Below are 18,151 nucleotides of genomic sequence, written 5' to 3'. Positions count from 1 at the left end.
GCTGCATTAGTAGGAGCATTGCCAGCAGATTGAGGGAAGTGATTATTCCCCTCTATACGGCACTGATGAGGCCACATCTGGAGTATTGCATCCAGTTTTGGGCCCCCCACTACAGAAAGGATGTGGGCAAATGGGAGAGCATCCAGTAGAAGGCAATGAAAATGATTAGGGGGATGGGACACATGACATGACTTATGAGGAGAGGCTGAGGGAACTGGGCTTATTTAGTCCGCAAAGGAGAAGAGTGAGAGGGGATTTGATAGCAGCCCTCAACTACCTGAAGGGGGGTTCCAAAGAGGATGGAGCGAGGCTGTTCTCCGTGGTGGCAGATGACAGAACAAGGAGCAATGGTCTCAAGTTGCAGTGGGGAAGGTCTAGGTTGGCTATTAAGAAAAATTATTTCACTAGGCGGGTGGTGAAGCACTGGAATGGGTTACTTAGGGAAGTGGTGGAATCTCTGTCCTTAGAGGTTTTTAAGGCCCGGCTTGACAAAACCCTGGCTGGGATGATTTAGTTGGGGTTGTTCCCGCTTTGAGCAGGGGGTTGGACTAGATGACCTCCCGAGGTCTCTTCCAACCCTAATCTTCTATGATTCTATGAAATTGGTTGGAATACTTGTGTGTCTGACATGACATGTTTTACAAATGTACAGGGGGAAAGAAGGATTCTAGTTTTGTCTAAAATAAACAAATTTACTGTTTTTTTTTCATGCACTGATGCAAATACCACATCTAGAACATAAGTATACCCATACTGGATGAGACCAATGATCCATCTAGCCCAGTATCCAGTCTTTTGAAAATGGCCAGTGCCAGATGCTTCAGAGGAAATGAACAGAACAAGGCAATTATCACGTGATTCTTCCTGCCCCAGGTCATGGGCTTGCATCCCTGGCCATCTTGGCTAATAGCCATTGGTAGACCTATCCTGCAGGAATTTATCTAATTTTTTTTAATCCAGTTATACTTTTGGTCTTCAACACCCCCTGGCCATGAATTCTAGCTGACTGTGGTTGTGTGAAGTCCTTTTTTGTGTTTATTTTAAACCTGCTGCCTATTAACTTAATTGGGTGACCCCTGGTTCTTGTGTTGTAAAGAGTAAATAACACTTCCTATTCACTTGCTCCACACCATTCATGATTTTATAGACCTCTATCATATCCCCTCTTAGTCATCTTTTTTTCCTAAGATGAGCAGTCTGTTTTTTAATTTCTCATGTGGAAGCTGTTCCATACCCCTAGTTATTGAGAAAGGCAAACACCTTTTTTTGAAATGGATTGACCAAAACTGCATGGAATATTCAAGGTATGGGGGTGTCATGGATTTGTACAGTGGCATTATGATATTCTGTCTTTATCATCTAACCCTTTCCTAATGGTTCCTAACATTGTTGGGGTTTTTGGGGTGGGGAGCTGCTGCTGCTGCACATAGAGCAGATGTTTTCAGAGAACCATCCACAAATACTCCAAGATCTTTTTCTTCAGAGGTAACAGCTAATTTAGACCCCATCGCTTGGGATGATTTTTTCCAATGTGCATTACTTTACATTTATCAATGCTGAATTTCATCTGCCATTTTCCTTCCTTGTCAGCCAGTTTTGTGAGCTCCCTTTAACTCTTCACAGTCAGCTTTGGACTTAACTCTCAAGCAATTTAGTATTGTCCACAGACTTTGCCACTTCACTATTTACCCCTTTTTCCCAGATCATTTGAATATGCTGAGCAGTACAGATTATTGGAGGACCCCACTCTTTACCTTGCTCCACTGACCAGTTTTTCCTACCTTTTAACCAGTTACTGATCCAAGAGAGGACCTTCCAATGTATCCCATGACTCCTTACTTTGCTTAAGAGCCTTTAGTGTGGGACCTTTCTGAAAGGCTTTCTGAAAGTCCAAGTACAGTATATAAACTGAATCACCTTTGCCCTCAAAGAATTCTAATAGATTGGTGAGGCATGATTTCCCTTTACAAAAGCCATGTTGACTCTTCCCCAGCATATAATTTTCATCTATGTCTGATAATTCTGTTAGTTACTATAGTTTCAATCAGTTTGCCTGATACTGAATTAGGCCAGTGGCCTGAATTGCCTCTGGAGAGTGAGAGTGTGTTTGTGTGTGTTTTTTAATAGTGTTACAATAGCTACACATCAGTCATCTGGTACAGAGGCTGATTTAAGCAATAGATTACGTACCACAGTTAGTAGTTCTGCAATTTCATATTAAAGTTCCTTCAGAACTCTTGGATGAATACCATCTGGTTGTGGTGCCTTTACTGTTTAATTAATCAGTTTGTTCCAAAACCACCTCTATTGCAATCTGGGATAGTTCCTCAAATTTATCACTTAAAAAGAATGGTTTCAGGTCTGGGAATCTCCTCACAATCTCTGCAGTGACCTCAGATGCAAAGAATTCATTTAGCTTCTCCACAATGGACTTGTCGTCTTTGAGTGTTTTCTTAGCATTTTGATTGTCCAGTGGCCCTACTGATTGTTAAGCAGGAAGCCTGCTTATGTTAATTTTTTGGGTCTTTTGCTAGTTGTTCTTCAAAGTCTTTTTTTGGCCTGCCTAATCATACTTGATTTGCCAGAGATTATGCTCCTTTTTTTTCTTGCTCAGTAGGATTTGACTTCAAATTTTAAAAAGATGTCCTTTTGTCTTTAACAACCTCTTACTTTGTTTAGCCATGGTGGCATTTTTTGACCCTCATACTGTGGTTTTTTTTGTTTTAAATTTGGGGGTATACATAAAGTTGGAGCCTCTGTTACAGGATTTTTTTTAAAAAGTTTCCATGCAGCTTGCAGACATTTTACTTCTGTGATTATTCCTTTTAGTTTCTGTTTAACTAGCCACCTCAATGTTATGTAGTTTCCCTGTTTGAAGTTAAATGCTACTGTGGTGGATTTCTTTGGTATTTTCCCTCTACAAGAATGTTAAATTTAATTACATTATGGTCACAATTACTGAGTAGTTCAGCTATAATCACCTCTTGGACCAAATCCTGAGAGTCACTTAGGACTAAGTCAAAAATTTCTTCTCCCTTTGTGGCTTCTAGGACTAGCTGCTCCAAGAAGCTCTCATTCATCATGTGTACAATTTTTTTTCTCTGTATCCGGTACTGAGGTGACATGTTGCCATTCAGTATGGGAATAGCTAAAATCCCCCATTAGAGAGGCTACAAAAACAGAAAACCAGTAATCACCCTAAGCATTTCACCATCACCATCCTGGTCAGGTGGGCTGTAGTATATTCCTACTGCTAGTCGCCTTATTCAAGCATGGAATTTCTATCTCTAGAGATTCTACAGTAGTGTCAGTCACTTAATTTTTTTTTACTATATTTGACTCTATGCTTGCTTTCGCATATAGTGCCACTCCCCTATCTCACCTGACTCATTTACCCATTTGATCTCCTTTGTATTTTTCTGCTTTGCTTTCTGTTTTTCATTTCCTCTCCCCATTATTCTTCTCCTAGTTCTCTTCCACTTCTGACATTTGTTTCCCAGCTCTCTGGCCTGGTCTACACAGGGAAACTTCCCCCAAATTCTGTTGGTGTTTTTTAAACCGGCATAGACCAAGCTTTACTCTCCTTGCCAGTTTTCTCCTCCCTTTATTTCACTTTTATATCTCCCCACTTCTCCAGTAGTTCCTCCTGTTTCTCCTTTCCTCACTTTTGGGAACTGTCTTCCATTTATCTACCCCCACAGCTGTTGTCACATTCTCTCTTCAGTTCTTTCCTTGGTTCTACACAGGGGTGCTCACTGTCTTGTCAGACATCAAGGAAACAGCACTCTGTATAACCACCTAGTCAAGGAAGACAGAACATAAGAGCAGTAGCCTGTGAAAGAATGAGCAGCCAGTAATGGCCCTTCAGCTGCTTGGGACAAGGCAATGAGGTGGGTGTCTCCCCCTCCCTTCCCCCATGTTGGGCTCTTGTGTTCCCTTCAGGAGACACATCCCACAGTTCAGAAATACATAGCCTACCTAGAAGCTACTAATTGTTTGCAGCAGAAACACTTGTTTAGTACTGAAAAATGTCATGGATGCTCTTTATTATGCAGACTAACCAATTTGCAGTTAAAAATCATAGGCAAAGCAACCTTTAAGCAAGGTTTTAGTAGAAACAGGGTTCCTGGAAAGTCTCACTGGGAGAAGCCTGTTGCTATGGAACATGAACAAGGAAGAAATAGAACATCCAGTTTCCTGTAGGCTCCAGCCTTAGCCAGGTGAAGTAGGTCCCTAATGACTCTGAGGGGCCTTGGTGTATAAAATGAGGTACAACTTGCCTTTCTGCATTCAGTTATTTTTATGACTGTTGCTGCTATTCCAATTATAATCCCTACCATAATGTCCCCTTAATGAACAAAAATAGAAGTGGATTTGAAACCTAGGGGTTACTTGTAGTTAATTTTTAATCTCTTGCCATAAACCAGGCACAACATGAGGCTGAACTGTTGAATGTAAATTCTCTGAAGCTGAAATTTAACAAGCAAGGAATCTGATGTTATGTCAATGGAAAATTCTAGACAGGATGTGGGAGTAGTTGCTTTCAGTGGCTTGTACACATTGGTAGGGCCCTACCAAATTCTTGGCCATGAAAAATGCATCACAGACTGTGAAGTCTGGTCTTGTGTGTGCTTTTTACCCTATATTATACAGATTTCATGGGAGAGACCAGCTTTTCTCAAATTGGGGGTCCTGACCCAAAAGGGAGTTGCAAGGGGGGTCACAATGTTATTTTAGGGGCATTGCAGTATTGCCACTCTTACTACAACACTGTCTTCAGAGCTGGGCGGAGAGCGGCAGCAGTTGGCCAGGCACCCAGCTCTGAAGGCAGCACCACGGCCAGCAGCAGCACAGAAGTAAGGGTAGCAGTACCGCAACCCCCCCCCCAAAACAACCTTGTGACCCCCTTCCCCCCACAACTCCTTTTTGGGTCAGGACCCCTACAATTACAACACCATGACATTTCAGATTTAAAGAGCTGAAATAATTAAATTTACAATTTTAAAATCCTATGACCGTGAAATTGACTAAAATGGACTGTGAATTTGGTAGGGCCCTACACATTGGAATTGGAGCCAAAGCACTGTAGTTAAAATGGCTCTTACCCCAATGTGGATGCACATCTTTGTTTAAATCACTAATATGTTGTGCTCCTCATCTGTTTCAAATAGAACAGTATTGAGGGGTTTGGGTTACAACATGGCTATCTATTTTTGATGTATAGATGGTTCTTAATCATGTCTCTGAAGCATAACACAGGCATGGGCATGCACAGGTCAGTAGCATTGTTCGGAGATGGTCAGAAAACCTGGTCATTTCACCACTGTAAGACCATAGTCTGTTTTAATCATGTTGTGACAAATATACTATAATTGGGACCAGTGTTCCCTCTAATTTTTTACATCCATGTGCAGAATGAATTTTGTTATGTGCACCAGTATGGAGGCGCTGTGTGACCCATCGCCTCCATATTGGTGCATGTAACAAAATACGTGGGGTGGGGCCGAGGGGTTTGGAGTGTGGGAGGGGGCAGAGGGTTGGGATGTGGGGGAGATGAGGGCTCTGGCTGGGGGTGCGGGCTCTGGGGTGGGGCTGTGAATGAGCGGTTTGGGATGCGGGAGGGGGCTCAGGTCTGGGGCAGAGGGTTGGAGTGTGAGCACTGGGGTGGGGCCAGGGATGAGGGGTTTGGGATGCGGGCTGCAGTGGGGAGAGAGGACTTCACCCCAGCCCTCTGTCGCTGCAGCAGCTCTGGGCCGGGGGAGAGGTGCCTCTCCCTGGCTACAGCAGCACTGGCAGGGCTGGGCTGGGCCAAGTGCGGGGCTCCTCTCCCTGGCAGCTCCGGTAGCCCTGGCCCGGGCCAAGGGTTGGGTGGGGGGGGGGGGCTCCTCTCTCCTGCCACAGCAGATCCATGCTGGGAGAGAGGAATCTCTCCCTGCTGCAGCCCTGAGCCCCTGCGCGAGGCTTAATAGGCAGCTGCATGACTGCACAGCTTAGAGGGAACTTAAATTGGGACCCCAGCAATAGTTACACTACAGCTGGGTCATCAAGTATATCAGCAGCAGGAGAAATTTTAAAACTAGACTGGAAGAGCACTAGAGAACATTGTGGGGAGCAGTTCCCCACTGGCAATAGGTGAGACTAGACTCCATGGGTCTTTCTGTCTAATGTTTATAGTTCTGTGAAGTAGTAGCTCATAATTGCCTCCAGAATGTCCTCATGTTCAGGTTCCTGCAGTACTAGGTTTGGTGCTTAGAGAAGCTTGAACTGACTGTCATCTGGTATTGCCACTTCATTTGCTTAAGACAGTTTTCAAAAGCAACTAGTTCTTGGGTGCCCAACTTGAGACCTTTTAGCTGAATTTCAAAAGGGCTGAGTGCCCAAAGCTCCTGTTGATTTCAAGTGGAATTGTCGGTGTTTAGTATTTCTGCAAATCTGGCACAAGGTCACAAATTAGGCACCCAACAAGGAAGAGTTTGAAATTATTGCTGCTTGGCAGAAATGTGTTTACATTTTCAACCAGCATTTTAGTACATCTTGACCTCTACCACTAATTAATACCTTTCCAGCTACAGGTCTAAATGAATAAGGAAGTCTTGTACCAATTACTGACCGTTATACTGGTCAGACTTTTTTTACAAACATAGCAGTATAACTATAGAGGTGCTTTATTGTTGCTTATTTTGCATTCTTAATTTGAATAAGCTATACAAGTGCACACTCTTTTATACTAATGTAACTTCATCCACCAGTGTAGTTTTTAAGCAGCACAGCTATTTAGTTTAGATGGGCGCCTATAGAAAATGGCTACTGTTCTAAAGTAGGGAAAACTTCCTGTTTGATACAGAAACAAGCTCAACTTTAACTTCCACAGCATTATATAAATATCTTGCTCATACAACAAAGGGTCCAGACAGAAAGAAATTAAAATTTAAAACCTGAAAATTGATTAGTGGCTTTTGGGGATATCAAGGCTGTGATACATCTCTCCAGATGAATTAATCTAAAGTTCCTTCCAACTCAAGTGACTTTGTTCCTAAACACAATTTATTTTAGTTGTTACTTGCTTTTCATTATGTTGCTTTCTTTTACTGTAGTTGCGTATTGTCCAATCATTCTAGAGGGATAACTAAAATTCTTTGGTAGAATTGCTTGCACAAATTGGTATTTGCTGTATCTGAGAAGTGGTATTAACTTGATAAATTAGCACTATTATAGGCGTGTAATGTAATACAAGCTCAGCACTAGTCTCCTTATCTTGGTGCCATTAATAAACTTTTAACAGCTATTGCACTATTATGGTTGGAAAGCAAACAGCAAAGTACTTTTCCGAAGAAGTAAAATCCACACGGGTATGCTGTATTGTGGATCCTTTCATTAGACTTTACTCAGTCTTTATGCAACTTTCTCTACAGCTAAGTTTATGAAGACTCTCATATTCTTGCTTCCCTTAGCCGTGAAGACTTCCAACGGATTCCTGAGCTTGCCATCAACCCCCTGGGAGACCGGATTATCAATGCCTTTTTCCCAGAGGGGTAAGTTCCTATTGAATGCATTTCCAAATGGTCTACAAGTTTTGTGACAAACATTGCGAAGTTCTAATCAGAGGTATGTTTATGGCTAAAGCATGGGAGTAGGAATTGGATACCTAGATTCTATCTTCAGCCTTGCCATGGATTTGCTGTGAGACTTTGGGCAGTCACTTAACCTCTCTTGAATGGTTTCCCATCTGTAATATGGGGACACTTGCCTACCTTACCAGGGTGTTATGATCCTTAATCAATACTCAGTTCTGGTTCACATGTCAACCTATTCTCCATTCCTGTTGTCATGCTGTTGAATGCCTCTGGTGAAAGTCCAGGAGCCTTGAAATGTGTTAACTACTTATGTTAAACAATCTGTTCCATCTTGTATTTAGCTGTGACACTGAGTACATTTCTCAGACCTAAAGAACAGCTATGTGTAAGCTTGAAAACTTCTCTCTCATTAACAGAAGTTAGTCCAATGAAAGATATTTCCTCTCCCACTTTCTCTAATATCCTGGGACCAACATGGCGGCAACAACAACCCTGCATAGAGGAGCCAATAGAGACTTATCAGCTACAAACTCACTTCTAGCACTAGTATCTCTTATCTAGCAGCTTTACTCCCTAATTGTCTAGTTCTCCACCTTTGGACTTTCTTTAAACCACCTTACCCTCCTCCCAGAATCATAAACTTCAATGAAAAGTGACATTCAAGTGTAAGTTGCCTTATCCTGCACCCCAGTCTCCAGCTTGGCAGACTGTCAATCCATCAGCTATAAGGCCTCTTCTTTGTCCTCATTCTTCTTGCTGTCTTGACATAGTCAGTCGGACCCTCCTAGAGACACTTTCTCTGGGATTCAGACACTGCTCTTCTAGATTATTTCGGTGTCTGTCTGATCCTTCAGTATCTTCTTTGGGGGCTCCTCCTCTTTCCCTTTCTCTGTAGGGGTTTGTCCTTAGCCTTCTCTCAGTAGGTAATGTCAACCTGCTACATGGCTTCTGCTGCCACCTGAATACTGATTTTCAAATCTGCATCTGACATCTTGGATACCATACCACCAGCTAAAACTTAACATGACTAAAACCAGACTCTTCTTTCTCTTCCCCTCAAACTGTTTTACATCTCCAAAATTATCCATTCCTCTTGCCAGTACCAAGACCCTTGTCCAAGCCCTTGGATGTCTTTTGCCTTGACTTTTGTAATTTCCTTTGGGCTCACTGATCTCCTCTCCCATACACACCCAGCTGATCTGTACAGAAATCTGCTGCAAAATCTTTCTTGCCTGTCACTCTGACTACACGCTGCACAGGTTGTAGTTCCTTCACTGGCTTCTCACCCTCCAGTTCAGTAAGCTCCTTACCTTGAATGTCTAGCATAAACTGCATTTCATCTGTCTCCTAACCACTTCACTTTGTTCAGAGCACCTTTGCATCATTCTCTGTGTTCTCCTATCTTTTTCCTACCAAGCTGTCTCACGCACCTGGAACTCCCTTTTTGGTCCAGTGTGTCAGATCTTCATCCTTCTCCCCAGTTCCTCAGCATTGACCCACTAAGGAAAAAACAAGATTGGCTTATGGCTTTCTTCCTCTTTTGTTGGATAAAAAGGGCCTGAGAAGAGGTGGTCATAGGTAGTGTGGTTTCCTATAGTAAAAAACTTTGGACAAAACTTCAATAAATTATTTTGGGGATCTGGAACTTCTGAGCTGCCCAACTTGAGGCACCTTAAAGGGGCACAATTTTGAGAAAGTAGGAGCTTACACTTCCTGAATTTAGAGCTCTTTTAAGGTGTCAAATTTGACACCCAAAGCTAGTAGTCATTTTTAAGAACCAGTGCCTGAGATTTTGAGATTCTACTTGCACGAACCTTTGTGTTCATTTCTAAATTTTGGTTCCTCATTTTGTGCTTCATCTAGGAAATTTTGAAATGTTTTAGAAACCGTAAACCCCTTACAATGCTTCTGAGGAGAGTAAATATACCTATTTTATAGAAACTAAGTGACTTATCAAACCTCACCTTAAGAAACCTTGATTCTTTTTACTACATCACACCACATCTCCTCTCTACATTGTATCATGTATCTACCAATAATTCTGCTACCGCTCTTGAAAACACTTGCTGTTCCTGGATGACCACAAGGAAATTTCTTGTGGTCACCCTCTACTGAAGGAGACCAAGAAGGCAAGGGGTTGCTGGATGTAAATAAAAACTCTATAGAACACTCAATTAACTTGCCCCTACAGAAATGTCATGAAGGGACTTGTTTGGTCACTGAAGCTTGTGTTCACATCTGCAATAGATAACATGTATTATGCTAAATTTTAGACAATTGACCTGTTGTAATACCATGCAGAGAGGACCAGGTGAATTTCCGTGGATTCATGAGGACTTTGGCCCACTTCCGACCCATTGAAGATAATGAAAAAAGCAAAGACCAGAATGGACCAGAACCACTCAACAGCAGGAGTAACAAGCTGCACTGTAAGGAACTTCACTCTCTCTACCTGGACAATTCCATTCCTTGGCCTCCTGCCTCTTTAGTCTTCCACCCTTATGTTTCCTGAGAGAGTGACCCTACACAAAGACACTGTCTGAACTGACATACTGCAGTACTTATTTTTAAACACAAACTGACTTACTAAAACCTGTAAGTAGTAGATTGTAACAGAGGCTGCCATAGACATTTCAGAAGCTACTGGGATATGTTGAAGCTCAGTAAAAGGGTGTTACGTACAGGGATTCTCAGAGCTCACTGGAGACTTGATTATGCTGGACTAATTTCAGCTCTTTCCTAAATGTCTCATGATAGGATGCTGTGGTGTCAGAGCAGTTCTGAGAGATGCTCCCTGGAATGGGCCTTCCAGTTCCCTTCCTCATACCACTTGCTATTTCTCCAGTCCCTTCATGTGATGTGGTATTGCCACTCAGCTTCACACCTCCATCCCACTCTCCCCTTATGATTGTTCCTTACTCTGCTTGAAGCATATGGTCAAAGTGTATATAGGAGTAATCCACTTTCCTAGGTAGTCTGCAGCAGTCTTCTGATCAGCATTCTAGGCTCTGATTTGACCATATACTTCAGGCAAAGTGTAGGCCAGTCAGAGGAGTAACAGTGCAAAGAAGATTCCTTATGGAATTAAAGAATTAAATGCATTTAGGAGGGATAGATAAACTCTCATGCTTCAGGGTTAGAAAGAAACTTCCCCTGCAAGCAGGCTATTTATAGAATTGTCCATTAGGGAGGCTCTTGACTTCCTGTAAATCTAGTACTGACCACTGTCATGCTGGGTACTCAATTAGATGGACTACTGGTTTGATCTTGAAAGGTAATTTCTAAGTGGCTGTTGTCTCTTGACAATAATGTGCAATCCTCTGAAGAGGACTATATGTATTGACACTGGCAAATTGCAGGAGAAAACTGATTTTCATGGTAGGTGGGAACTCTGAATTATATAATTCAATAAAACATTTTTAACAGGATCATATAAAAGCTGTAGCCTAATATTTATATCAATGGTCATTATAAAACGACCCAACACCTACATTGCTGCCAGCTTTGAGACAACAGTGTTTTTGACTGCATAAAATTTAAGTTTACATATGTGGGTGGGGAAGGTGAACAAATAGTACCTGAACTCAGTTGACTCATTCTCACCTTCCCTCTAGTTGCTTTTCGACTATATGACCTGGATAAAGATGACAAGATATCCCGAGATGAGCTGCTTCAGGTAAAGAGCACTATGGGCTAACGTGGGACTTAAAATGACTCTGTTGGTTTTTAGACTATCTAGCTTGCAACTTTAAGCCTTAAAGAAACACTCCCTATGAATGCTTTTTGTAAAAGAATGAAGTTGACATGCTCATTGCATTGATAACTTGTGAAAGATTTTATTGGTACTTGGGTGACCTTTCAAAAAAAAAAAATGTGCCATCGACCTAAAACAGCTTCAGAATATGGAAAATGTCGAATGGCAGCCTTTGATCCAATAGTTAATGCATCTGCAAGCGACCGTGGTTAGACCAGTCTTACAGACCATTCAAAAATGTATGGCTGACTGGACTCTGCCTACCCATAGCTTCAAATATGTGGTGACTTTTGTCTTTCGATTTCCGTTAAGAGCATAGACTTCCTACTCCATCAGAAATTTCAACAGAGCATTAGGTTAACTTTCAACATGTTTGATTATTTGTGGATGACTATACTTCCATTGGAACAAAGACCTCAGCAGAGGTAACCTGCCACTACAAAAAAAAACCACCATACTTAGTTTTTATGGCAGGGACAACAAGACTAGATATGGGTCTATTTTTTGAGGTGGATTAGTTTCTGACCAGTTCTTTCCCATGGGGATAAAGCTTTTGTTGCCTTCCTCCTTGATGGAGAAAAGCAACAAGAAATCATTACTGTAATGGCATGGATGTGCATATCAGGCTAGATTTGAGTTGGGAGTAACTGCATTCTACTCCCAACATAATCCTGCCAAGTAGACCTAGTAATTTGTGGCTCACCTTGAGCAAGGAACTGCATTTGATCAAAAGTGCTCACTTCTGTCTGCAGCACAGAAAAGCACCTTACAAACTGGCAGGAAGGAGAAGAGCTGACTAGTCCAGTTTTGATTGCATATTTGCAACTTGCAAGGCTTCAGAAAGCAACCAAACAATCCTAAACAGTGAAAGGTCAAATCAAGCAGTTGTCAAACTTGTGAAAAATAGTTGAAACTTCCGAGAATCCTATTCACTCACTTTGTAGGAGCCATTTTGAATTCCACTTTTTTGGGGATGAGGAAGAAGCTAGCACTTCTGTTCAGGGGGTGCACAAAGGCACCCTTGTATATCCTGTATTTGTGTGGAGGCAGTTTTGGTCAATAGGTTTGGTGTACAAAAGGAACTGAAAATCTTGATCATAGAAAACATTTCCAGACAGTAACAAGGGTCTTCCTGAGTTCTACCTATACAGGGTTGGTACTTGGATGGTATCCTAGTTCTGAGTACTGTGAATAAACTCTGCACAAGACTTTCAGAATCATCTTCCCATAACGCTCTTAGCTTAAAGATTATTAAAGGGGATATTCAGACTTCCTGGGGTTTCTGTATCTTGCAGGTATTGCGGATGATGGTTGGTGTAAACATTTCAGACGAGCAGCTGGGCAGTATTGCTGACAGGACAATCCAGGAGGCCGATCAGGATGGAGATAGTGCCATCTCCTTCACAGAGTTTGTCAAGGTTGGGAATTAACCTTTTTAATAACAGGAAGTGATTGAACGTGGTCATCACTGAGCAGTCACATAAACAGTTGGAAATGAGCCAAAAAGATACTACCCTTCACTTCTGCTACAATAAATGCAACCCTTCCCAGTATATCATGATTTCCCTGTGCCCTAGCAGAGGGAATGAGATCATAGCCTCTTGAAGGGCAGGGTTCACTTCTGGGGCTGTGCTGTCAGCGTATAATCACTCATAATCAGCCTATATACCTCTTCTGCGAGCTTTTTCTTCTGAGGTTATGTAGCTGGATCTGTTTTGAATTTTCAGTCAAGTAGATTTGCAGGCAAGAGGCCCACCACAAGGGTAAGTTCCTTGTGGGAGAGAGTTAAATAGCCTTTGCCAGGAGTCAAACTAGGGAAAAAATAGTGGTGGTCTTCCAAGGTCCACTTGAGATCCCAGAGTGAGACTCTAATCACAGTAGATCAGAAAATGATAATCCACTTCCTTCCTTGAGGCTTGCCTACATGGTGAAATTGACTGGCACAGTTATAGCAGAATAATTACTCCATATTCTTAAATAGTCACACAGGGGAATTATATTAGCATAACTAAAGCAGAGTAATTATTCTTCTACACTGTCTGTGCCAGTCAAATTCCTGATGTAGACAAGCCCTTATGCCTTGTCCAGTAGTGAAATACGGTAGAACCTCAGTTACTTACACCTTAGGAATGGAGGTTGTTCATAACTCTGAACAAAATGTTTGTTCTTTCAAAAGTTTACAACTGAACATTGACTTAATACAACTTTGAAACTTGACTATGCAGAAGAAAAATGCTTTTAGACATCTTAATTTAAATGAAACAAGCACAGAAACCATTTCCTTTCCTTGTCAAATCTTTTTTTTTAAACTTTATTTTTTAGTAGTTTAACACAGTACTGTACTGTATTTGCCTGTTTTTGCTGCTGCCTGATTGCGTACTTCTGGTTCCAAATGAGGAGTGTGGTTGACCAGTCAGTTTGTGTAACTGGTGTTCGTAACTCTGAGGTTCTACTGTGCAGTGTTGATACTTGTCACGTGAGTTAAAGGTTACAACCTCCTAACAAATGAGGATAGTCCACACTTCTCTTAGCTGTTTCTGGCTGTCTGGAGATTGATATTGCTATATGAGTTACACTTGGTTCACATTGTGGTTTTCTTAATTTTTAAAAGGAAAGCTTAGCTTCTGGGGCACAGCATTAGCAGCCTCCAGATGAATGAATGGCTTGCCAGGCTGCCCCATACTCCTCTTGCTTGCTTTTTAATATCATTCAGTGTTTTAACTGGATCAGAACTGTGTACATAAGTGACTTAACCAGCTGTCTCTGGGTTTTATTGCAGGTTTTGGAGAAGGTGGATGTAGAGCAGAAAATGAGCATTCGATTTCTTCACTGATGGATGGGAGACCCATTCCTTACCACTCCTAATTTCTAAGGACTAGAACACCATTTTCTCCCCATCATCTTTCCTTAGTGTGTTGTTACTGGTGCATGGAAAACACATCTGCAACCCCTCACCAGCTTGTTCCACCAAGGTGAACATTCCCTGTGTAGCAGGAACAAAGGGAAGTGGCTGCAGTGCAGCTCGGAATGAGGCATTAAAAAGTCCCTATTTCAGATTCTTCCTCTCCATTGCTGTATGACTGTGATTGCCTTTCCTTCCTATGTATTGCTGCTGCAGACTTATTCTTCTGGAGCTCTACATCTGGGAAGCCAAGAGGGGGTAATATCCCACAGAAAAGCCATCTGAATTTTTTTTTTTTACTGGGAGTAGTGTATAGTGTGAAACAAACCTCAGCTAAATCATTCCTTCAGTAAGTGGTAGGTGTCAGAGTAGCACTGCCTTATTCCCTCCCATGCTAGTACAACAGAGCTGTCTTTTTTTGCTCCCCACTTGGTTTTTTTTCAAGACCTTTCTTCCCTCTTTCCAGATCTGCCCTTTAGAGCTATCTTAAATTAATCATTTAAGTTCTGTGGCTTCTTTTGCAGGACTGTAGGATTGGGAGTAGTGGCAGTTCTGAGCAGTCTCAAATGCTATGACTGAATTCTTTGGAATTAATCCCCAGGGGTGAGAGGAATCTGTCATGATTGAAGGTTGCAACTTCTGTGGAACAAACTGGACTCAATTCATAACCTCAAACGACCCCAGTACCAGGTGCAGAAGTGGGTGTTTTCCTTAAGAGCAGCTTGCAGGCTCTGACTGCCAGTGGACCACAAAGCACCCCTCCCTGGATTGCTTTTCTGTATGACCGTTCCTTCCCACAGAGCACTCATACCTCCACCATCACAACTTATTGCTTTCATTAGTGCAGATTTATTTACCAGTGTTTATAATTCAAACTTTGTGCATGGCTAGTTTTCTTGATTTCATGTCATTGTCACCGTCCAGTGGTGATAGCACTAGTGACACCTTGTGCTGCTTTCATACTAATCCTTAGATAATTTGAAAACCAATTATTTTTTTTAACATCAGAGCCCCACCCTGGCTGGTGGATCTGCACTGTAGGTGTTAGTTTAGCTGCACTTGGAACACTTTCATGAAAGTTTTTTAGATACAAGTGTTTTTAGGGAACTGCCTACTATATCCCAATTCAGATTAAAAGGTGAGATTTTAGAATATAATATTCTGATCAGATACTTTGCACAAATCTTTATGAAACTAACACAACTGAAAAGATAACTTTTTTAAATTAAAAACTTAACAGCAAGACTATATTAAATCAAGGAATCAAAAGCAATGAATGTGTCCAGCTGTAAACCTCCGAATTCATTGGCTACACAGCTTTTTGTGCACTATGTGGATAAGTCAACAAATGATCTGACAACCAGTACAGGTGGAGTGTCTTGAATTGGCCTGGAGGTCCTTCTCTATTGAAGAATCAGTGTTTAAGTGCTTCCACCCACCTCTACATCATGTGTTTAACATAAGTTTCTGTAAGTATTGAGCTAAGATTCAACCCTCAAATTGATTTCTTTAGTTCCTTTACTCAATTATATTAAAAAATCCTTCAGTGGATTCTTCAGACACTCTGTTTTTAATTGAATTGCAGAAAGAAATGTTGCACTTTGAAAATTTCAGACTGCAATTTAGTAGTAAGGCTGGAGAAATGTAAAAGATTTCTGTTCTGTAAAAGAAGGAAACATTCTGGTCTTATGACCATATTATGTAAAATAGGAATTGTAAAAAGGAAAGGAATGTGACAATGTTAACATGGAAAGATACACAAGATTTTATAGGCTTTGATTTGCTTATTTAAAAGTAGGTGTTTCTCTTTTTCTTCTGCCTGTGTAGTTGTAGTCAACAGTTGTGCCTTATTGTCCCAATGAGTTCAGATACTGTATTTATCAATCCATAAATAAACCTCTTCACTGTAAAAATTGTGCCTGTGTGATGGTGACGGTCTCTGTTCCCTGTGACAAACCTTAAGATTGTTCTAAAGTTAGACTCAGGACTCAGTTTGTCAGACCACTCTGTTTTATTAGCACAGTGCTCTGCTAATAACACTCAGATAATGTGAGCCCCATGCAAGATTCAAACAGTCTTATTTATACAGATAAAAGGGTGCAAACTAAACAAAGGGACAGAGAGCAAAATTGTAAAATTTGTCTGGGGCACAATATGCATATCCTGCTTCCTTATTAACTCTTATGGATCTAAGGCCTGGTCTACACTACGACTTTAATTCGGATTTAGCTGCGTTAATCCGAATTAACCCTTCACCCGTCCACACTACAGAGCCAGTTAATTCGAATTAAAGGGCACTTAAAATCGATTTCTGTACTCCACCTCGACGAGCGGAGTAGCGCCTAAATCGATTTTGTTAATTCGAATTAGGGTTAGTGTGGCCGCACACCACCGAATTACTGTGGTTAAAAACCGAATTAATGTGCTTAGTGTGGCCGCGCACAATCGAATTTATACAACCTGTTTCCCAAATTCGAATTATCTAAATTCGGATTAATCCTGTAGTGTAGACATACCCTAAGGCTAATGCTTCACCAATCGCCCTTAAGTGGAGCAATTGATTAACAGTTAATGTCTGCTTTCCTGACACCTGGATTGTAGCATTTCTCATTTCTACTTAAAGGTACATACAGCATTCTTTAATTCATTCTATTTCTTTAATATAATTCATTTCACTTTCACAGGTTGCTGTTAGGCTCTACAGTTAGTCTGATTCTACACACTTCAGAAAGAAACCTAAAGTGATCTCCTTTCTTCAAGAAGATTATCTATGAAAAATCCTGTAATTAATTGAAGCAATCATGACTTTGAAACAAGCTGTCATTTGCCATCCTATCCACCCTGCAAGGAAGTTCAAACTGAGAGAAATGTTATTCTAAGCCTCAGCTCCATAATAGGGCATCTGTTAAAGGGAAGACTTGCAGTACACTTCTACCCCGATATAATGCGACCCGATATAACACGAATTCTGATATAATGTGGTAAAGCAGCGCTCCGGGGGGGCTGCACACTCCGGCGGATCAAAGCAAGTTCGATATAACGCGGTTTCACCTATAACGCGGGAAGATTTTTGGCTCCCGAGGACAGCGTTATATCGAGGTAGAGGTGTACTTACCCGTGAGTCCGTAAGTAACTTGAGCCTACTGCTTTATAATCACTCTCCACTGTTCTAAACTATCCTTTGTTCTTTCCTGTCACCATCCCACTAGTTCAGGGGTGGGCAAACTTTTTGGCCTGAGGGCCACATTGGGGTATGGAAATTGTATGGCGGGCCATAAATGCTCACGAAATTGGGGGTAGAGGTGAGAGCTCCGGCTGGGGGTGCAGGCTCTGGGCTGGGACCACAAATGAGTTCAGGGTGTGGGAGGGGGCTCTGGGTTGGGGCACAGGAGGGGTGAGGGCTCTGGGATGTGGGGTTTGGGGTGCTGGAGTGGGCTCTGGGCTGGGGCTGGGGGTGCAGGCTTGAGTGCGGCTAGGGTGCAGGAAAGTGCTCCGGGCTGGGACCAATGGGTTTGAAGGGTGGGAAGGGGGATCAGGGATGGGACAGGTTGATGGGACATGGCAGGGGGGAAGGTGAGGGACTTGGGGTACAAGAGAGGGCTCTGGACTGGGATTGAGGGGTTTGGAGGGTGGGAGGGGGATCAGGGTTGTGGCAGGGGATTGGGGCGCCGGGGGGAGGGCTCAGGTGCAGGCTCCGGGCGGCGCTTAGCAAGCAGCGTCCGGAAGCATGTCCCCTCTCGGGCTGAGAGGCATGGCCAGGTGGTTCTGCACGCTGCCACATCCACAGGCACCACTCCTGCAGCTCCCATTGGCCGGGAGCCGTGGCCAATGGAAGCTGCGGGGGCAGTGCCTGCAGACAGGGCACCACACAGAACCGCCTGGCTGCACCTGCGTGTACAGGTCTGTCTTATCTTACGCTGG

At 42.3% G+C, this 18,151-nt stretch overlaps 1 protein-coding gene across 1 annotated transcript in view; it reads left to right on the top strand.

Annotated features, from left to right (window-relative positions):
* The window catches only part of CHP1 (calcineurin like EF-hand protein 1), a 35,216-nt gene extending 19,089 nt beyond the window's left edge, over positions 1–16,127 (top strand). The window contains exons 3-7 of the mRNA XM_024201755.3: positions 7,452–7,532; positions 9,876–10,003; positions 11,189–11,250; positions 12,624–12,746; positions 14,108–16,127. Of these exons, the coding sequence (XP_024057523.1) occupies positions 7,452–7,532; positions 9,876–10,003; positions 11,189–11,250; positions 12,624–12,746; positions 14,108–14,161 (448 nt within the window). The 3' untranslated portion in view covers positions 14,162–16,127. The remainder of the gene's footprint in view (positions 1–7,451; positions 7,533–9,875; positions 10,004–11,188; positions 11,251–12,623; positions 12,747–14,107) is intronic.
* The last annotated feature ends 2,024 nt before the right edge of the window (positions 16,128–18,151 follow it).

The sequence above is a fragment of the Terrapene carolina genome, unplaced genomic scaffold (assembly GCF_002925995.2).
Source record: "Terrapene carolina triunguis isolate 2854851 unplaced genomic scaffold, T_m_triunguis-2.0 Scaffold96, whole genome shotgun sequence".
Lineage (NCBI taxonomy): Eukaryota > Metazoa > Chordata > Testudines > Emydidae > Terrapene > Terrapene triunguis.
This window is presented reverse-complemented; position numbering and strand designations above follow the sequence as displayed.